The sequence below is a fragment of the Rhinopithecus bieti genome, unplaced genomic scaffold (genome assembly GCF_001698545.2).
Source record: "Rhinopithecus bieti isolate Rb0 unplaced genomic scaffold, ASM169854v2 scaffold_9581, whole genome shotgun sequence".
Lineage (NCBI taxonomy): Eukaryota > Metazoa > Chordata > Mammalia > Primates > Cercopithecidae > Rhinopithecus > Rhinopithecus bieti.
In genome coordinates, this window is record NW_016806413.1 from 340,020 (window position 1) to 357,545 (window position 17,526).

The window sequence follows — 17,526 nt, forward strand, 5'->3', positions numbered from 1 at the left end:
CCGGGGCGCGGCAGTCGCGGAACCACAGCAGTCCTGCTGGCGGACCCGGGGCCGGGGCGCGGGCTTCCCGCTCCGGAAAGTTTGCCGCCCGCCGCCGCCGCCCGCCGCCTGGGAGGCTCTGCAGCAGCCAGGGAGGGAAGGGGAGAAGGAACGGAGGAACCCGCGGGCGGGAGGAGGCGGCCGGCGCCAGGCGCCCGGGAGCTCTGGGCGGCGGCGGCGGCGGCGGGCGGGGCGGCTGGGGTGGAGGGTCGGGGCGCAGGAGCCGGCCACCGCCGCTTTTCGTCCCTACCGCGGCCGCTAACGAGCTGCCCCCTCCTCCCGCAGTCTCCCAGCGGCGCCCGCCTCCCGCCGGTGCCCGCGCCGGGCCGTGGGCAGCATGCCCGCGTGCGCTGCCTGAGGACCCCGCGGCCCCCGCCCCCGCCATGGGCCCTGCCTGCGCCTCAGCTCTCTGCCGTGGCAGTGGCCATCGTGGCCGGCGGCCTCCTCGGAGTCTTGGGGACGAGCAGCGCGTCGTGGGGCGAGTGGCAGGTAGAAGGGACCCACTGGGACGGGAGGGCCCGGCCGTGCGGGAAGAGCCTTGGGGACGGGAACCGGCCCTCAGGTCGGAGGGGCTCCGTGGTGTGAGTGACGCCCCGGGGTCCATCGCCCAGATTCCGCTGCCCCTCCTTCTTCCGGAGAGCGCGGCCAGCGGTAGCGCGGGCGACTTGTGGGCGCCTGGAGCCCGCAGCTACCCCACAAATTCGAGGCCGCCACGGGGAGCCAGGCCGGGGGTTGGCTCCGCAGCCCCGTCCTCTGCGGTTCCCCAGCCCTGACCTGTCCGGAGGGCCGCGGGTTTCCCATTTCCACGATTCCGCTGTTTCTTCGGGCTCTGCGCGATGACGAAAGTTCCCATTGGGTTGGCTCCCCCTCCCCCGGGCCCAGTTTTGTGGGGCCCAGCTTCGGCCAAGGGGAGAGGCCGGCACTTCTGAGGGTGGGGTGGTGCGGCGTCAGCGAAGCCCGGCCCCTGCCGCCGGACGGAGGCTGCAGCCTCCAGCCCCCCGTTGCCGACCCTGCCAGTGCCTGGGCTGAGGGCGCTTCCCCGTGGGTGCGCGCCGAGTCCAGGCAGCGAGGAGCGCGTGTCCCAGCGTCGCGGGCCTAGACCGGGTGGCGGTCCCGTCCTGCGGACGTCCGAGGGTCTGAAGGGAGGTGAGGGGAAGGGGCGCCCGGCCCGCCCTGACGGCGCGCCGCGGTTCCCTCGCGGGTCAGGCCGAGGCTCCGGTGCCGCCGCCCGTACACGCTGCCGGCTCGGCGGGCGAAGGGGCCGCAACAGCCAGCCCGGCGGTCCAGCGCGGAGGAGGCCTTGGCCGGTGACTTCGCGCCCCACCCGGGCCCAAGGCCGAACAGCCGCTCCTTTTGGTACCTCGGGGCGGCCACAGACCGCGCATTGATAGGCGGCGCGGCGGCTCGCGGGGAGGTGGTGAGCGCTGCGGGCGCGGCGGGCGGGAGGGCGCCGGAGGGCCGAGGCAGATGGACGGCCGCCCCGCCCGCGCCCCCGCGCCCCCGCGCCCCTTTCTTCGGCGGCGGCTGCAGCCCTCCCGGAACAATGTCATTTTTTTTATGAATGAAAGTGGCCCGGCGCTTGAATGTGCGTGTCATTCAGCGGCGTGACAGAGGCCGTCGGGAGGTCAGCGCGCGCTTTTAGCGCCTGCTCGGGCGGCCCCGCTTCCAGGGGTGCGGGAGGGGCGGCCGCGGGGGGAGCTTGGCTTTCGTATTCTCATTCAGATAAAGATATTACTCCCTACGGCCCGGGAATGTCAGCCAGCCCCGGGGAGGGGCGGCGGCCAGGCTGCGGAGCCTCTCCCGGACCCCCTGCGGGCGCGCGGGGCCTCCCCCACTCGCTCCTGGAACGCCCCGCCCCCCGCCTTGGGGCGGCAACCCCACCCGCACTGGAGCTGGTGAAACAGGTAGTGAGTTGATCGGTCAATAAACTTAATCCGGTTCCTTAACAAGATGGGCCGGGCAGTAAAAATACAAAGACCTCGTGAAATGTACTGAGGTCTAGGCTGGCGCTTGCCCGGGAACATAAATTATGGAGCCTTGGCTGGCAGTGGTCAAGGGCGGTGGGGAAGGTTTTGGCCCTGGACTGCCCTGGCCACCCCAGGCCCTGCCAGGACAGCCCCCATCTCCCCGGGGCCGTGTTCCTGGTTGGAACCTAGGGGGACCCCCCAGGGTGCAGGGAGGAAGACAAGGTCAGCTCTCCCACAGCCCCACCCCACCCAGCAGGGGTCTCGGGGGTGCAGGGTCTTTCCCGAAGGTGCTGGCTGCAACCTCCCCCACCCTCCTCTGCCGGGCTGGACTTTGAGCCGCGTGGGCCCCTGGGTGGTTCATTAACCTGGGCTGAGCCTGGCCTCCAGGTCCTTGTGTGAACCTAGGAATCCCTTCTTCCTCACCACCCAGCCCCCCAGCTCTCAGGTCTCACTTGGAGCTGGAACTGGGAATGGGGCACCCCTTACTACAGCTGAGCTTGGGTGGGAGCCCAGGGGCTTGGGGGTCTCCTGGAGGAGGGGGGTCCAAAGTCACCCCATCTAGGGAGGCAGGCAGCCCTCACCTGAGTGATTGAGGAGTGAATGAGCTGGGAGTGGAGCCACCTTTGGTGGGGTGGGGGGTTGGCCTGGACCTCCAGGCTGCCAGTCCAGGCTCGGGTACCCTCTTCGAACCTCAGTTTCCTCACCTGTCCAAGAGAACCGATAATGGCAGGCTGTTTGAAGGATTAGGCCGGATAACCCTGGCAAGCCCTCTTTAGCCTGCCCAGCCCCCAGATCCCTTTTTTGCTGACTTTATTGTGAAACTGAAGAGGAATGTCTCCAGGTGGGGAGACAGGGAGGGTGGACTTTTGGAGGCCTCCTCCTCTTAGGCTGTTTTATGGCCCCTGCCTGGCAATACCCCCTGTCCCCCAGAGAGCTGCAGAGAACTTCGTGCATCCAAAATCAAAACGTGTTGTTCCCTGACCCTAAGCCCTCTTCTCACCCCAAAACCCAAATAAACCCCTGGGGCAGCCAGCTCTGGAAGTGAGTCTGAATTTGCTCCTTGTTCTCTGGGGTCAACCCAAGGGGCTTATGATGGAGCAAGCCTCCCCCACTCTCTCACCCATGCTCCTTCACATGCACTGGGCCTCCACTGCAGAGACCCAGAACCTGGAGAAAGGTTCCCCAGGCCAGAGTTTGGCTGTCCCCAGCACCCTGGCCTAATGGATGTCAGTCCTGGGGCAAGAGAACCAGGGCAGGGAGCGCCTCTCACCCCCACTCTCATTTCTCCAGCCACTTAACAGGGTGTGGTGCCTTCCCTGAGCTCCTGGGCCTGTGGGGTGGGATTTTTACATTGTGCCACATTGGGGAAACAGGTACATGACCAGTGAGTGGCAAAGTCTCTGGGACTAGGAAACGTCCCCCAAGTCCAGCACAGCCCCTCTGGCACACAGCAGAGGGCTGTTGTTGGCATGTGGAGCCCAAGTAGAGGTTGGCACTGTGTGGGGTTGGGGGCCTGCAGGAGCACGTGTTGTGGGATCCATAGAAGGGTGGGCTACCCCGCCTTGGGTACAGCAGGAGTTTTGTCTACGATGTGTTTGGGCACCAGTGTCTGTGTGGTGTCAGTGGGGCCTCCCTTTTGTTGATCAAGAAAGAAAGAATCCTTCCTGGGGCCACTGGGGGGTAAAGCTCTCCCATGCCTGGCAGCTGGGTGGGGTATGGGGGTTCCACCCACCTGCTGACTCCCCGGGGGGGGTCAGACCTTGAGCTCATAGTGGCCACTCATGCCTTGTGTCACAGCGTCCTTCACCTGGTGTTCCCCACCCAGCCCCTGCTGGGGTGCCCTGGCCTCTGTTGGCACCTAGTAGGCAGGCAGTGGGGGGGCAGTCAGGGCTCCACCCTCCCCACCACACACGGGCAGATGGCCACCGGTGTGGCTGGCCTGGGGCTGCGCTGTCCCCCGTTCCCCCGCGCTGGACCAGGCTGAAGCGAATACTTGTGTGGATGGCTTGACCTGTTGTCTCCACTCAGACCAAACCGGAACCAACCGGCTGTTGCCCTTGGGCCAGGGCCTGCAGCTGAGGCTGCCATGACCAGCCTGTTCTCGGCCTTCTGGGGGGCCTCGAGGAGCTCCCAGCTCTGGGTGGTCCCCACAAGACACTGGCCAGAACTGGAGGGCTGGAGGTCAGGCCGGGAGCCCCCCTGGTTGCAGGGTCCCCGCAGGGGCAGTCCTTGAGCTGTGGGTCCCTGTGGGGTGAGGGCTCCCGCGATGCTTCAGGGGATGAGTGTGGGCCCTTCTGGCTGGCAGGGTCACGCTAGGCACTGGGCGCGTGTGGCTGGATTAGGTGGGTTGGGGAGAATAGAGCCTGGCCAGGCAGTCAGGGACTGGTGTGGCCAGAGTGGGCAGCTGGGTCCCCGAATCTAGGCCACGCGTCTGCAGAATGACAAGTGATGGCGCAACCCGTCCAGCTGGGTCTGAAGAAGGAGGCTGCCTGGGGGACCACCCACCCCCGTCCCGGCCCCAAGCCCAGGCCTCCCGCCTGCACGCATTGTCTGGCCCTGGCAGGGAAGCCTAGGGGTGATGGTCCCCCCAGCCCTGCCCATGCTGTGTCCTTGGGTCACAGGCTTTGGTGGCCCCGGGGAGCTGGGCAGCTGCTGGGGAGGGACCCAGGGGCCACCTGCACGTCTGCCCCTGTGGGTGAGCCCCAACCCCAGCTTCTCAGCCCCCAGGGAGGGACCAGGGCTGCTGACCTGCTCTGTGGCTCTCACAGCTTCCTGCCCCCAGCCTGGTCCTCATCTGTGAGGGGCCCCAGTCCCCCTGCAGGCAGCAGGACCCCACCACCAGGCCCCCTTGAGGACCCGCCTGGGCCTCCCCAGTCCCCGGCCTGTGACACCCCCCTGGCCAGACCCAGCGACGTGTTCGTAGTTTGCTCTTCTTGGTGTGTTTTCTGTCATGACTGCTGTGTGGAGCTTCCATAGGAACTGCAGGATACAGGACCTTGTCCGCCCCAGGGAGCCCCACCCCGCCCCGGCCCCCTTGCGCTGCTCCGGCCTGTGCTCTGCCCGGTGAACCCGCGCATTGGCCCCCAGATCCGTCCATATGGCCACGTGACCCTGCACCTCCTCCTCCTCGCCTGTTCTGTTCCCTGGCTGTCCATCTGAACTGCTCTTCAGGCCCATATGGGGTGCGGGGGCTGCTGAGAGGGACGGACTCCTCCTGGGGTGAATCTGCGCCACGAGGAGGCTGGCTGACCAACCCTGTCTTGGTACCTCTGTTGAGCTCAGTATCCTCTGAGCTCTATTTCAGCCGAAGGCCAGCAAAGGGCAGCCTGTCCCCTTTGCCCCCAGTACCTGCCCATTGTGGTGCCACCTGTGAGACAAGCATGGATTTTATGTTTTCAAGCAGTTGAACAAATCAGAAGAACGAAGAGTCACACTTTGTGACACTTTGAGATTTGAATTCTCCGCGTCCGTAAATGAAGCATTGTGGGGGCACCGCTGTGGGGTTGGCTGCAGATTGTGTGGGGAAGGCAGCTGTCACACCAAGGCAGACCAGAGTCCTTGGGACAGAGACTGGTTGGCAAAGCTGAAGATAGAGACCTCTGGCCCTTTCGGGGCACGGTTTCCAGCCCCTGGTCTGGTGGGACCCTGGATCTGGGTCAGAGCCTTCCTCACTCAGGGCGGCTGAGGCCTCCACTGCTGTGTCTGTAAACAGTGCTGGGTTTGGGGGTGCCTGCCTCATGGTCACCCATCTTGCCCACAGAAGTCCCCGGCCCAGAGCCCAGCCAGCAGGAGCAGTTGGTCTTCGGCAGCGGGGACACTGTGGAGCTGAGCTGTCTCCCGCCCGGGGGTGGTCCCATGGGGCCCACTGTCTGGGTCAAGGATGGCGCAGGGCTGGTGCCCTCGGAGCGTGTCCTGGTGGGGCCCCAGCTGCTGCAGGTGCTGAATGCCTCCCACGAGGACTCTGGGGCCTACAGCTGCCGGCAGCGACTCACACAGCGCGTACTTTGCCACTTCAGTGTGCGGGTGACAGGTGAGCTCTGGGGCCACGCCAGCTACAGAAAGGAGCCGAATGCCGGGCTCCCTGAGTCCCTGCGTGGGTCCGGAGCGACTGGGGGTCTCTCTGGTCATTGGTGGAGAGGAGGGGACCCCCAAGAAGTGCTGCCCAAATGGGGGACCCTTCCTCACCTGGAGGGGCACCTGGGGGCCTCCTGGGCAGTTTGGGCATTGGACATGGCCGTCTCTGCCTTGCAGACGCTCCATCCTCGGGAGATGACGAAGACGGAGAGGACGAGGCTGAGGACACAGGTGTGGACACAGGTGGGAGCAGGGTCCAGGGTCAGGCCGGCCGGGGTAGGGCCTGCTGCCACTGCCAAGCCCTGTCCTCCACAGGTAGCTAAGGGCCTAAGGCCCCGGAACAACCTCCCTGGGGTCACCCTGAAGGTCCGTTCCCCTCAGGATGCAGGAGGGGCTGAGCCACTGACATGGCTCTAGATGCCCGACGCTGGCTCCCTGGTGGCAGGGTTGTGGTGCACGGGGACACCCGTGTTGCTGATGGGGAGACTGAGGCACAGGGCTCTGGGGGTTCTAGGAGTAGGAGGAGGCCAGGGCTGGCCTGTGGAGCTCTGGTGTTGGCTATAGGTGAGGTAGACACTGTAGGTATGAGTGCAGCAGGGCAGGGCGCTCAGGTGGCTGCCATGGGGTGGATGGACCCAGGGTGAGGGCACCAGCCGGGGGCACCTACCACAACCAGTGGCAGGCAGGGTGGCTGGCAGGAGGGTGGCTGGTGGGTGGGCTGCAGCTGTGGGAGAGCTGTCGGGGTCGATGCCTGGGGTCCCGGCCTGGAACACTGGCAGGTGGACTTTGTCAAGTTGTAGAGCGGGGAGGTGGGACTTCTGGTTTTGGAGGGACTCTGAGGTGAGTGTGTGCAGGGGAGGGTCATCGTGGCACAGATGTGGGGGGTAGTTGCGACTTGCGGACTGATGGTGTGTGGGCTGGGTCCCTGGGCCAGTGGGGTGAGCAAGTGAGGAGGGGAGGCTGAGTCCATGAGATAAACTGAGCTGGGGAAACTCACCCTGGGGGTTTCCAGGAGGCCTGGGAGGGAGCTCAGCACCCTAGGGTGCCTCTTTCCAGCCTGCTTCTTGCTGGGCCTCAGTGCCTCTGATGGGTTTGTCCCTGGAGGGGGCTGGCAGTGAGGTCACTGAGGGGAGGCCTGCTCCCCTCCTGGGGGATGCCAGCTCAGCGTTGCCCGGAGTCCTGGCAGGAAGGCGGTCCCAGCCCTGAGGAAGGAGAAAAACCAGTTGAGCTGTGAGGGAGGGGTGGTGGGAGCCCTGGACATCGAGATGGGAGGAGGCAGGGCCTGGGTGCCCATCAGACTCGGACCTCTGCAGAAGGTGGTGTAGGGTCTCTGATTCCCGTGGGCCCATGCTGCACAGCTGCCTCCAAGGCTCCTGGCTCTGCAGGCGACTGGGCTCCTCTCCTGATAAACTGCTCCCAGGTCCTGGCTTTTCCACTACATCAGGCTGCCCCCTTGGTCCTCAGTCTCCCTGTTGGTGGGCCTGGCCCCTGGCAAACCTCTCTGGGCGGTTGGGCTCCCCTGGACAACGCCCTGTGCCCTGCGACTTCACAGGTCCAGGCAGAGCATCTTGGAGGGAAGGGGAGGGGAAACATGGCCCAGCTCTGAGAAAGCCCCGGGGTGGGGACATGGTGTGGAGGCTCCTGGGAGCCTCATCCCACCCTCTTTCTACACAGGAGGGGAAACTGAGACTGGGGTGGGCAGGGGCAGCTTTGGGAAGGAGGTTGTTCAGAGGGGCCTCTGCTCCCACTTGGGTCATGGCCTTCACATGCACCTCGGCCAGCAGGGGCCCCTTACTGGACTCGGCCTGAGCGGATGGACAAGAAGCTGCTGGCCGTGCCAGCCGCCAACACCGTCCGCTTCCGCTGCCCGGCTGCTGGTAACCCCACTCCCTCCATCTCCTGGCTGAAGAATGGCAAGGAGTTCCGCGGCGAGCACCGCATCGGAGGCATCAAGGTGGGCGCAGCAGGGTGGCTCTGGGCCTGGCAGGCGCGGTGGTCGCTGCCTCCACTCATTTGTGCCCCGCTGCAGCTGCGGCACCAGCAGTGGAGCCTGGTCATGGAAAGTGTGGTGCCCTCGGACCGCGGCAACTACACCTGCGTGGTGGAGAACAAGTTTGGCAGCATCCGGCAGACATACACACTGGACGTGCTGGGTGAGGGCCTCGGGCCGGCGTGGGCTCTGGGGCGGCAGTGGCGAGGGAGGGGGTGGCCCCTGAGCATCATCTGCCCCCACAGAGCGCTCCCCGCACCGGCCCATCCTGCTTTTTGTGCTGCCGGCCAACCAGACGGCGGTGCTGGGCAGCGATGTGGAGTTTCACTGCAAGGTGTACAGTGACGCGCAGCCCCACATCCAGTGGCTCAAGCACGTGGAGGTGAATGGCAGCAAGGTGGGCCCCGACGGCACACCCTACGTCACCGTGCTCAAGGTGGGCCACCGTGTGCTCATGGGTGCTGCGGCTCGGGCTCCTGGGCTGGCCCCAAGGGTGCCCCATGGCTGGGGGTTGCGTGAGGATTGGGGCCTGGGGTTGGAGCTTCAGGGGAAGAAGCTGTGGGGGTGCTTGTGGGGCCAGGTCTCAGCCACTCCACACCTCAGGCCACAGGCAGCTGCAGTGGGACCTGTTTCTGTGTCTGCAGAGGGCCAACCTCGGCCACTGAATCCCTGACATGGAGCTGCCCACAGGGGCCTCTCGGGGCTGGGTGTGACTCGGGGCAGCAGTGGTGGCCCAGGACAGGAGGGCAGTGGCCAAGCCCTCCAGGCCTCCTCTGGACCTCAGAGGCAGTGGCCGAGCCCCGACCTGGCCAATGAGCAGTCGTCAGCTGTGTGCATTGGGGCCTGAGCTTACTGTCTGCCCGCCTCTCGGAGTCCATAGCTTTGTTCCCACGGCTGCCGGGTGGGGGCCACTGAATTGGGATGGTTGCGACACTCAAAGCCCAAAGAGAAACATCTGTTCAGAGAGAAGACGGTCTGATGGGGGCGGGGAGCAGGCCCAGGGCGAGGGTGGAGTCCAGACCCTGCCCAGAGAGAGGCCACCTCCCGTCCTGTCCAGAGCCCAGGTTCTGCAAGAGCCCCGGCGAGGGCAGGCCAGCGACCAGGGGCTGTCTGAGGGTCTAGGCTGGGTTGTTGGGGTGGAGGCAGAGACGTGCATCCTGTGGAACCACAGCCACCGTGAAGTGCCTCCACGCCTCCTCTGGGCAGCCTGCGGGGCTGACGCAGCCCAGCCTCCATCTGTACCTTGGGGGTCTCCCATATCCTGCCTCGTGCCCGGCGGGGCTGCCTCAGGGGCGTGCCTGAGCCGGGTCTCTTGTCCCCGCAGTCCTGGATCAGTGAGAGTGTGGAGGCCGACGTGCGCCTCCGCCTGGCCAATGTGTCGGAGCGGGACGGGGGCGAGTACCTCTGTCGAGCCACCAATTTCATAGGCGTGGCCGAGAAGGCCTTTTGGCTGAGCGTTCACGGGCCCCGAGCAGGTAACGACTCTGTCCCATGCCGGCCGGCACAAGAGCTCCAGCTCCAAGGCCCTGGCCGCGCGCCCTGCACGCCCCGCACGCCCAGCCCTGCTCGCTCCCGCCCCGGCTCGCGCTCCGCTCGTGGCCGCCTCGGCAAGGCTGGCAGCTCCAGCCTCCACGGTGACCGCCCGCTTCGAGCCCTGTGGTCTGCGCCGACCCTTCCCGCACGCCTGCGCCCCGCACAGGAGGTGCCCGGTGCCCACCGGGCCGGCTCCGTGCCGTCTGTGAGCGCCCCCTGCCGCCTCTCTCCGCCCCCGCCCGCTGCCTGCTCGCTTCCGCAGCCTGTGTGTCCGTGTGTCCATCCTCCACCTGCACCCGCCCGGCTCTGCGCTAACCCGCATGCTGCCTGCCCGCCTGCCGCTCACCTGGGACAGAGGACTCGCCGGTGGAGGGGCCTGGCTTCGGGCTCGGTACCGGTGCACCAGGCGGAGGGCCCTCGGCCGCGTGGNGGCCGGCACAAGAGCTCCAGCTCCAAGGCCCTGGCCGCGCGCCCTGCACGCCCCGCACGCCCAGCCCTGCTCGCTCCCGCCCCCGGCTCGCGCTCCGCTCGTGGCCGCCTCGGCAAGGCTGGCAGCTCCAGCCTCCACGGTGACCGCCCGCTTCGAGCCCTGTGGTCTGCGCCGACCCTTCCCGCACGCCTGCGCCCCGCACAGGAGGTGCCCGGTGCCCACCGGGCCGGCTCCGTGCCGTCTGTGAGCGCCCCTGCCGCCTCTCTCCGCCCCGCCCGCTGCCTGCTCGCTTCCGCAGCCTGTGTGTCCGTGTGTCCATCCTCCACCTGCACCCGCCCGGCTCTGCGCTAACCCGCATGCTGCCTGCCCGCCTGCCGCTCACCTGGGACAGAGGACTCGCCGGTGGAGGGGCCTGGCTTCGGGCTCGGTACCGGTGCACCAGGCGGAGGGCCCTCGGCCGCGTGGCGGTGACCAAGTTGGCGGTGGCTGAGGAGTTGGTGGTGGCGGCGTTTTCCTTGCAGCGGCTGGATCCTGCCGTGTGGACTCTGTGCGGTGCCCGCAGGGCGGTGCTGGCACTCGCCTATCGCTCTGCTCTCTCTTTGTAGACGGCGGGCGCTAATACCACCGACAAGGAGCTAGAGGTTCTGTCCTTGCACAACGTCACCTTTGAGGACGCCGGGGAGTACACCTGCCTGGCGGGCAATTCTATTGGGTTTTCTCATCACTCTGCGTGGCTGGTGGTGCTGCCAGGTACCGGCTTCTGCTGCTGCTGCTCCGCACTGTCTCGGGGACGCTGGCTCGGGACATGCCAAAGCCGCCAGGACGGACGGGAATCCTGTAGCTTATGGCCGCCCCGCTCCTCGAGCCCTCACACCTGGCCCTGTGCCCCTTGTGGGGACAAAGTTGGCCTGGCCCGGTACTGGTACCAGAGGGCCCCATCAGCCCCTTCCAGCCCCCTTCCCGTCTGGGTCCCCAAAGGCCCCTCCTGCGGCTCTGGTGTCTCCTGGGCGCCTGGTGGCGGTGTGGGACTGGCTGGCTCTGCTGGGCTCCTCCTCTCCAGGGTCTGGTCCTCCAGACTCACCCGAGTTACTGACTGCAAGACCCTCCAGCCAAGGCGGGTGCTGAGGTTCTGAGCCCCCTCCCGCTCCCAGTGGTGCCTGCAGCTCTGAGTCACCAGGGGCATCCATGGGGGCCGGGGTGGGGGCCAGGCCAGGCCTCAATGTCCGTGTCTTTGCAGCCGAGGAGGAGCTGGTGGAGGCTGACGAGGCGGGCAGTGTGTACGCAGGCATCCTCAGCTACGGGGTGGGCTTCTTCCTGTTCATCCTGGTGGTGGCGGCTGTGACGCTCTGCCGCCTGCGCAGCACCCCCAAGAAAGGCCTGGGCTCCCCCACCGTGCACAAGATCTCCCGCTTCCCACTCAAGCGACAGGTAACAGAAAGTAGATACCAGGTTCCGAGCTGCCTGCCCGCCGGGCCTCCCGGACGCTGGTCCTTGGCTGTGCGAGTCCTCCCTGCAGCCAGGCGGGCTCACCTCTGTCTCTGGTCACCATGTAGAACCCAGGGTACTTTGGGACACAAAACATTCTAAAAATCTTCATTCAATGCTGGTGGAAGTCAGAATGCCCCCGCTTCCGGCCCAGCACTGACCCCAGCTATACTTCCACGCCCCATCGCCCGCACGGCGCCAACCTGCCCCTGCTGACCCAAGCAGGTGTCCCTGGAGTCCAACGCGTCCATGAGTTCCAACACACCGCTGGTGCGCATCGCAAGGCTGTCCTCAGGGGAGGGTCCCACGCTGGCCAATGTCTCTGAGCTTGAGCTGCCTGCTGACCCCAAATGGGAGCTGTCTCGGGCCCGGTCAGTGGTGCTGAGGGCTGGCGTGGGCTGTAGGGGGCTCGGTGGTGGGGGTGAAACAGCCACCAGGCAGGGGCCCGGCTGCGTTTAGGGGCCATCAGGGATGTGGTGGATGTTGGGTGTAGCTGGGGCTCTGTGGAGATGCTCCTGGGAGGGGTGCATGGCAGGGACTGCCCCTCTCAAGGTGCCGTGTTTGGAGGGGCAGCAAGGGCGGGAGGCAGTAGGTGACACTCTTCATCCTTATGAGCAGGCTGTAGGGGGAGCATAGAGAGCTTCCTGGAGGTGGTGTCTCTGGGCCTCAAGGGCTGGGCCAAGCGGGAGTGGGGACCATGGTGGGCTGAGAGTGGATGAGCTTGCACGCTCATGGCCCCTCTGCCTCCACTGCCAGGCTGACCCTGGGTAAGCCCCTTGGGGAGGGCTGCTTCGGCCAGGTGGTCATGGCGGAGGCTATCGGCATTGACAAGGACCGGGCCGCCAAGCCTGTCACCGTAGCCGTGAAGATGCTGAAAGGTGAGGATGGGGCGGCCAGGGGTGCAGGGCTGGGCTGGGGGTGCCGCCGCCTGACACAGGCCCTCCCTCCTTGCACAGATGATGCCACTGACAAGGACCTGTCAGACCTGGTGTCTGAGATGGAGATGATGAAGATGATTGGGAAACACAAGAACATCATCAACCTGCTGGGCGCCTGCACGCAGGGCGGTAGGTGTGGTGGTAGTGGCGGTGGTGCCAGGTGGGCAGCCCTCCTGGGTCTGGCAGCCCCTCTCAGGAGCCCGTGCCCCCAGGGCCCCTGTACGTGCTGGTGGAGTATGCGGCCAAGGGCAACCTGCGGGAGTTTCTGCGGGCGCGGCGGCCCCCGGGCCTGGACTACTCCTTCGATACTTGCAAGCCGCCTGAGGAGCAGCTCACCTTCAAGGACCTGGTGTCCTGTGCCTACCAGGTGGCCCGAGGCATGGAGTACCTCGCCTCCCAGAAGGTGAGCAGGGTGGCAGGTGCGGGTGGAGCAGGCTGGCACTGCCCTGAGATGCTGGGAGCAGCAGGGAGAGGTGGGGAGGCTTCAGCCCTGCCTCCCATCCCTTACCCAGTGCATCCACCGGGACCTGGCTGCTCGAAACGTGCTGGTGACCGAGGACAACGTGATGAAGATCGCAGACTTCGGGCTGGCCCGCGACGTGCACAACCTCGACTACTACAAGAAGACCACCAACGTGAGCCCGGCCCTGGGGTGGGGGTGGGGCCACGCCAGCAGGACACCTGGCGCCAACACCGCCTTCCCACCCCCTCCCAGGGCCGGCTGCCCGTGAAGTGGATGGCGCCTGAGGCCCTGTTTGACCGCGTCTACACCCACCAGAGTGACGTGTATGTGTCCTCCAGACCCCTGGCTTCAGGGGTGGAGGCGGGAACTGGGCAGAGCCAGGACCCCAGCGGCAGCCCCCACACCTGTGCCCTGGGGCTCTTGGGCGTGGTCTCTACCCCTCCCTGGGGCAGCAGCGCAGCCCTGGCCCGTTCCCCTGGTACTTTGGGACACAAAACATTCTAAAAATCTTCATTCAATGCTGGTGGAAGTCAGAATGCCCCCGCTTCCGGCCCAGCACTGACCCCCAGCTATACTTCCACGCCCCATCGCCCGCACGGCGCCAACCTGCCCCTGCTGACCCAAGCAGGTGTCCCTGGAGTCCAACGCGTCCATGAGTTCCAACACACCGCTGGTGCGCATCGCAAGGCTGTCCTCAGGGGAGGGTCCCACGCTGGCCAATGTCTCTGAGCTTGAGCTGCCTGCTGACCCCAAATGGGAGCTGTCTCGGGCCCGGTCAGTGGTGCTGAGGGCTGGCGTGGGCTGTAGGGGCTCGGTGGTGGGGTGAAACAGCCACCAGGCAGGGGCCCGGCTGCGTTTAGGGGCCATCAGGGATGTGGTGGATGTTGGGTGTAGCTGGGGCTCTGTGGAGATGCTCCTGGGAGGGGTGCATGGCAGGGACTGCCCCTCTCAAGGTGCCGTGTTTGGAGGGGCAGCAAGGGCGGGAGGCAGTAGGTGACACTCTTCATCCTTATGAGCAGGCTGTAGGGGAGCATAGAGAGCTTCCTGGAGGTGGTGTCTCTGGGCCTCAAGGGCTGGGCCAAGCGGGAGTGGGGACCATGGTGGGCTGAGAGTGGATGAGCTTGCACGCTCATGGCCCCTCTGCCTCCACTGCCAGGCTGACCCTGGGTAAGCCCCTTGGGGAGGGCTGCTTCGGCCAGGTGGTCATGGCGGAGGCTATCGGCATTGACAAGGACCGGGCCGCCAAGCCTGTCACCGTAGCCGTGAAGATGCTGAAAGGTGAGGATGGGGCGGCCAGGGGTGCAGGGCTGGGCTGGGGTGCCGCCGCCTGACACAGGCCCTCCCTCCTTGCACAGATGATGCCACTGACAAGGACCTGTCAGACCTGGTGTCTGAGATGGAGATGATGAAGATGATTGGGAAACACAAGAACATCATCAACCTGCTGGGCGCCTGCACGCAGGGCGGTAGGTGTGGTGGTAGTGGCGGTGGTGCCAGGTGGGCAGCCCTCCTGGGTCTGGCAGCCCCTCTCAGGAGCCCGTGCCCCAGGGCCCCTGTACGTGCTGGTGGAGTATGCGGCCAAGGGCAACCTGCGGGAGTTTCTGCGGGCGCGGCGGCCCCGGGCCTGGACTACTCCTTCGATACTTGCAAGCCGCCTGAGGAGCAGCTCACCTTCAAGGACCTGGTGTCCTGTGCCTACCAGGTGGCCCGAGGCATGGAGTACCTCGCCTCCCAGAAGGTGAGCAGGGTGGCAGGTGCGGGTGGAGCAGGCTGGCACTGCCCTGAGATGCTGGGAGCAGCAGGGAGAGGTGGGGAGGCTTCAGCCCTGCCTCCCATCCCTTACCCAGTGCATCCACCGGGACCTGGCTGCTCGAAACGTGCTGGTGACCGAGGACAACGTGATGAAGATCGCAGACTTCGGGCTGGCCCGCGACGTGCACAACCTCGACTACTACAAGAAGACCACCAACGTGAGCCCGGCCCTGGGGTGGGGTGGGGCCACGCCAGCAGGACACCTGGCGCCAACACCGCCTTCCCACCCCTCCCAGGGCCGGCTGCCCGTGAAGTGGATGGCGCCTGAGGCCCTGTTTGACCGCGTCTACACCCACCAGAGTGACGTGTATGTGTCCTCCAGACCCCTGGCTTCAGGGGTGGAGGCGGGAACTGGGCAGAGCCAGGACCCCAGCGGCAGCCCCCACACCTGTGCCCTGGGGCTCTTGGGCGTGGTCTCTACCCCTCCCTGGGGCAGCAGCGCAGCCCTGGCCCGTTCCCCTGGTGCCCGCCCAGGTGTCTGTCCTGGGAGTCTGAGGACAGCCTGACCTCGCCTCCCCCTGCAGCTGGTCCTTTGGGGTCCTGCTCTGGGAGATCTTCACGCTGGGGGGCTCTCCATACCCCGGCATCCCTGTGGAGGAGCTCTTCAAGCTACTGAAGGAGGGCCACCGAATGGACAAGCCGGCCAACTGCACACACGACCTGTGAGCGCCATCCCTGGCCCCCCACTGGGTCCTCGGGTGGGGCCCTCCAGGGCTGGGCGGGGCAGGGGCTGGCAGCCCTTCAGGCTGTTCCCGAATAAGGTGGGAAGTGGTGGGGCTCACACCTGAGCACCCTGCCCGCAGGTACATGATCATGCGGGAGTGCTGGCATGCTGCGCCCTCCCAGAGGCCCACCTTCAAGCAGCTGGTGGAGGACCTGGACCGTGTCCTCACTGTGACGTCCACCGACGTGAGTGCTGGCTCTGGCCTAGCGCCACCCCCGTGCCCCCTCTGCCCCTGGCCATCCTGCCTCCCAGAGTGCTGAGGTGTGGGGCAGGCCCTCTGGGGCACAGCCTGGGCACAGCGGTGGCTGTGTGAAAAGGGGCTTTGTGGGACCGTGCTCACCCCGCCTCCCCCCAGCAGGAGTACCTGGACCTGTCAGCGCCCTTCGAGCAGTACTCCCCCGGCGGCCAGGACACCCCAGCTCCAGCCTCCAGCTTCGCGCTCAGGAGATGAACTCCGCTGCCCACGACCTGCTGCCCCCGGCCCCACCCAGCAGTGGGGGCTCGCGGACGTGAAGGGCCACTGGTCCCCAACAATGTGAGGGGTCCCTAGCAGTCCACCCTGCTGCTGGTGCACGGCCACTGCCCGGCATGAGACTCAGTGCAGATGGAGAGACAGCTACACAAAGCTTCAGTCTGTGTGCATCTGTGTGTGTGTGTGTGCGCGTGTGCACATCTGTGTGTGTGCGTGCGTGCGCATCTCTTGGCCTCTAGGTGGTCCCTGCTGCTGTGCAACGGCCTCCTGACTGGTGTTGGGGGGACCCAGTGCAGAATGTAAGTGGGCCCACCCGGTGGGACCCCTGTGGGGCAGGGAGCTGGGCCCAACATGGCCCCAGCCTCTGCCTTTGCACCACGGGACATCACAGAGTGGGCCTCAACCCCTCCCACACCCAAAGCTGAGCCTGCAGGGAAGCCCCACGTGTCAAGCACCTTGTTCCTGGGGGTGTTAGTGGCACTGCCCCCCGACCTCCAGGCTTTCCTAGTTCCCACCCTGCCCCTCAGAGACTGAAATTACGGGTACCTGAAGATGGGAGCCTCTACCTTTTATCCAAAAGGTTTATTCCAGAAACTAGTGTACATTTCTATAAATAGATGCTGTGTATATGGTATATATACATACATATATATAAAGTATATGGAAGAGGAAAAGACTGGTACAACGGAGGCCTGCGACCCTGGGGGCACAGGAGGCACGCGTGGCCCTGGGCGGGGAGGGAGGCCCCAGGGGTCTCACCCATGCAAGCAGAGGAGCAGGGCCTTTTCTGGCACCGCAGTTTCGTTTTAAAACTGGACCTGTATATTTGTAAAGCTATTTATGGGCCCCCGGCACCCTTGTTCCCACACCCCAACACTTCTAGCATTTAGCCAGCCACATGGCGGAGAGTTTTAATTTTTAACTTATTAACAGCCGAGAAGGTTTATCCTGCCTATAGAGGGACAGCCAAGAATGTACGTCCAGCCTGCCCCGGCGCTGGAGGATTCCCTCCAAGCCTAAAAGGTGGTTCATAGTTGGAGGTGATTCCATTGAGTGAGGATATTTTATTTCCTTTGTCCTTCTTTTTCAGGGGAATTAGATTTCTATACGATGTTTCTTGAGGAGATTTATTTTTTGGACTTCAAAGCAAGCTGGTATTTTCATACAAATTCTTCTAATTGCTGTGTCCCAGGCGGGGAGATGGTTTCCAGGGAGGGGCCGGCCCTGCGTGCAGGTTCAGATGTTATTAGATGTTACAAGTTTATATATATCTATATATATAATTTATTGAGTTTTTACAAGATGTATTTGCTGTAGACTTAACACTTCTTACGCAATGCTTCTAGAGTTTTATAGCCTGGACTGCTACCTTTCCAAGCTTGGAGGGAAGCTGTGAATGCAGTTGGTTGGTTCTGTACTGTTACTGGGCACTGAGTCTGGGCGGCTGTCCCTTGCTTGCCTGCAGGGCCATGGCTCAGGGTGGTTTCTTCTTGGGACCCAGTGCACGGTGGCCAGAGGTGTCACCCAAACCTGCAGGTGCGATTTTGTGAACCCAGCGACGAACTTTGCAAAAATAAAGACACCTGTTTCCTAACCTGG

The 17,526-nt window shown here is 64.9% G+C and overlaps 1 protein-coding gene across 1 annotated transcript; it reads left to right on the top strand.

The window, feature by feature from the left end:
- Positions 1–330: 330 nt before the first annotated feature.
- On the top strand, positions 331–17,526 carry FGFR3 (fibroblast growth factor receptor 3). The gene is given in 18 exon segments (XM_017876231.1): positions 331–528; positions 5,767–6,036; positions 6,258–6,323; positions 7,865–8,034; positions 8,110–8,233; positions 8,316–8,506; positions 9,395–9,545; positions 11,271–11,461; positions 11,744–11,889; positions 12,275–12,396; positions 12,475–12,585; positions 12,669–12,859; positions 12,969–13,091; positions 13,172–13,242; positions 15,256–15,393; positions 15,535–15,640; positions 15,814–15,888; positions 15,891–17,526. Coding segments are annotated over 18 exon segments (2,430 nt in total). The 5' UTR covers positions 331–422; the 3' UTR covers positions 15,969–17,526.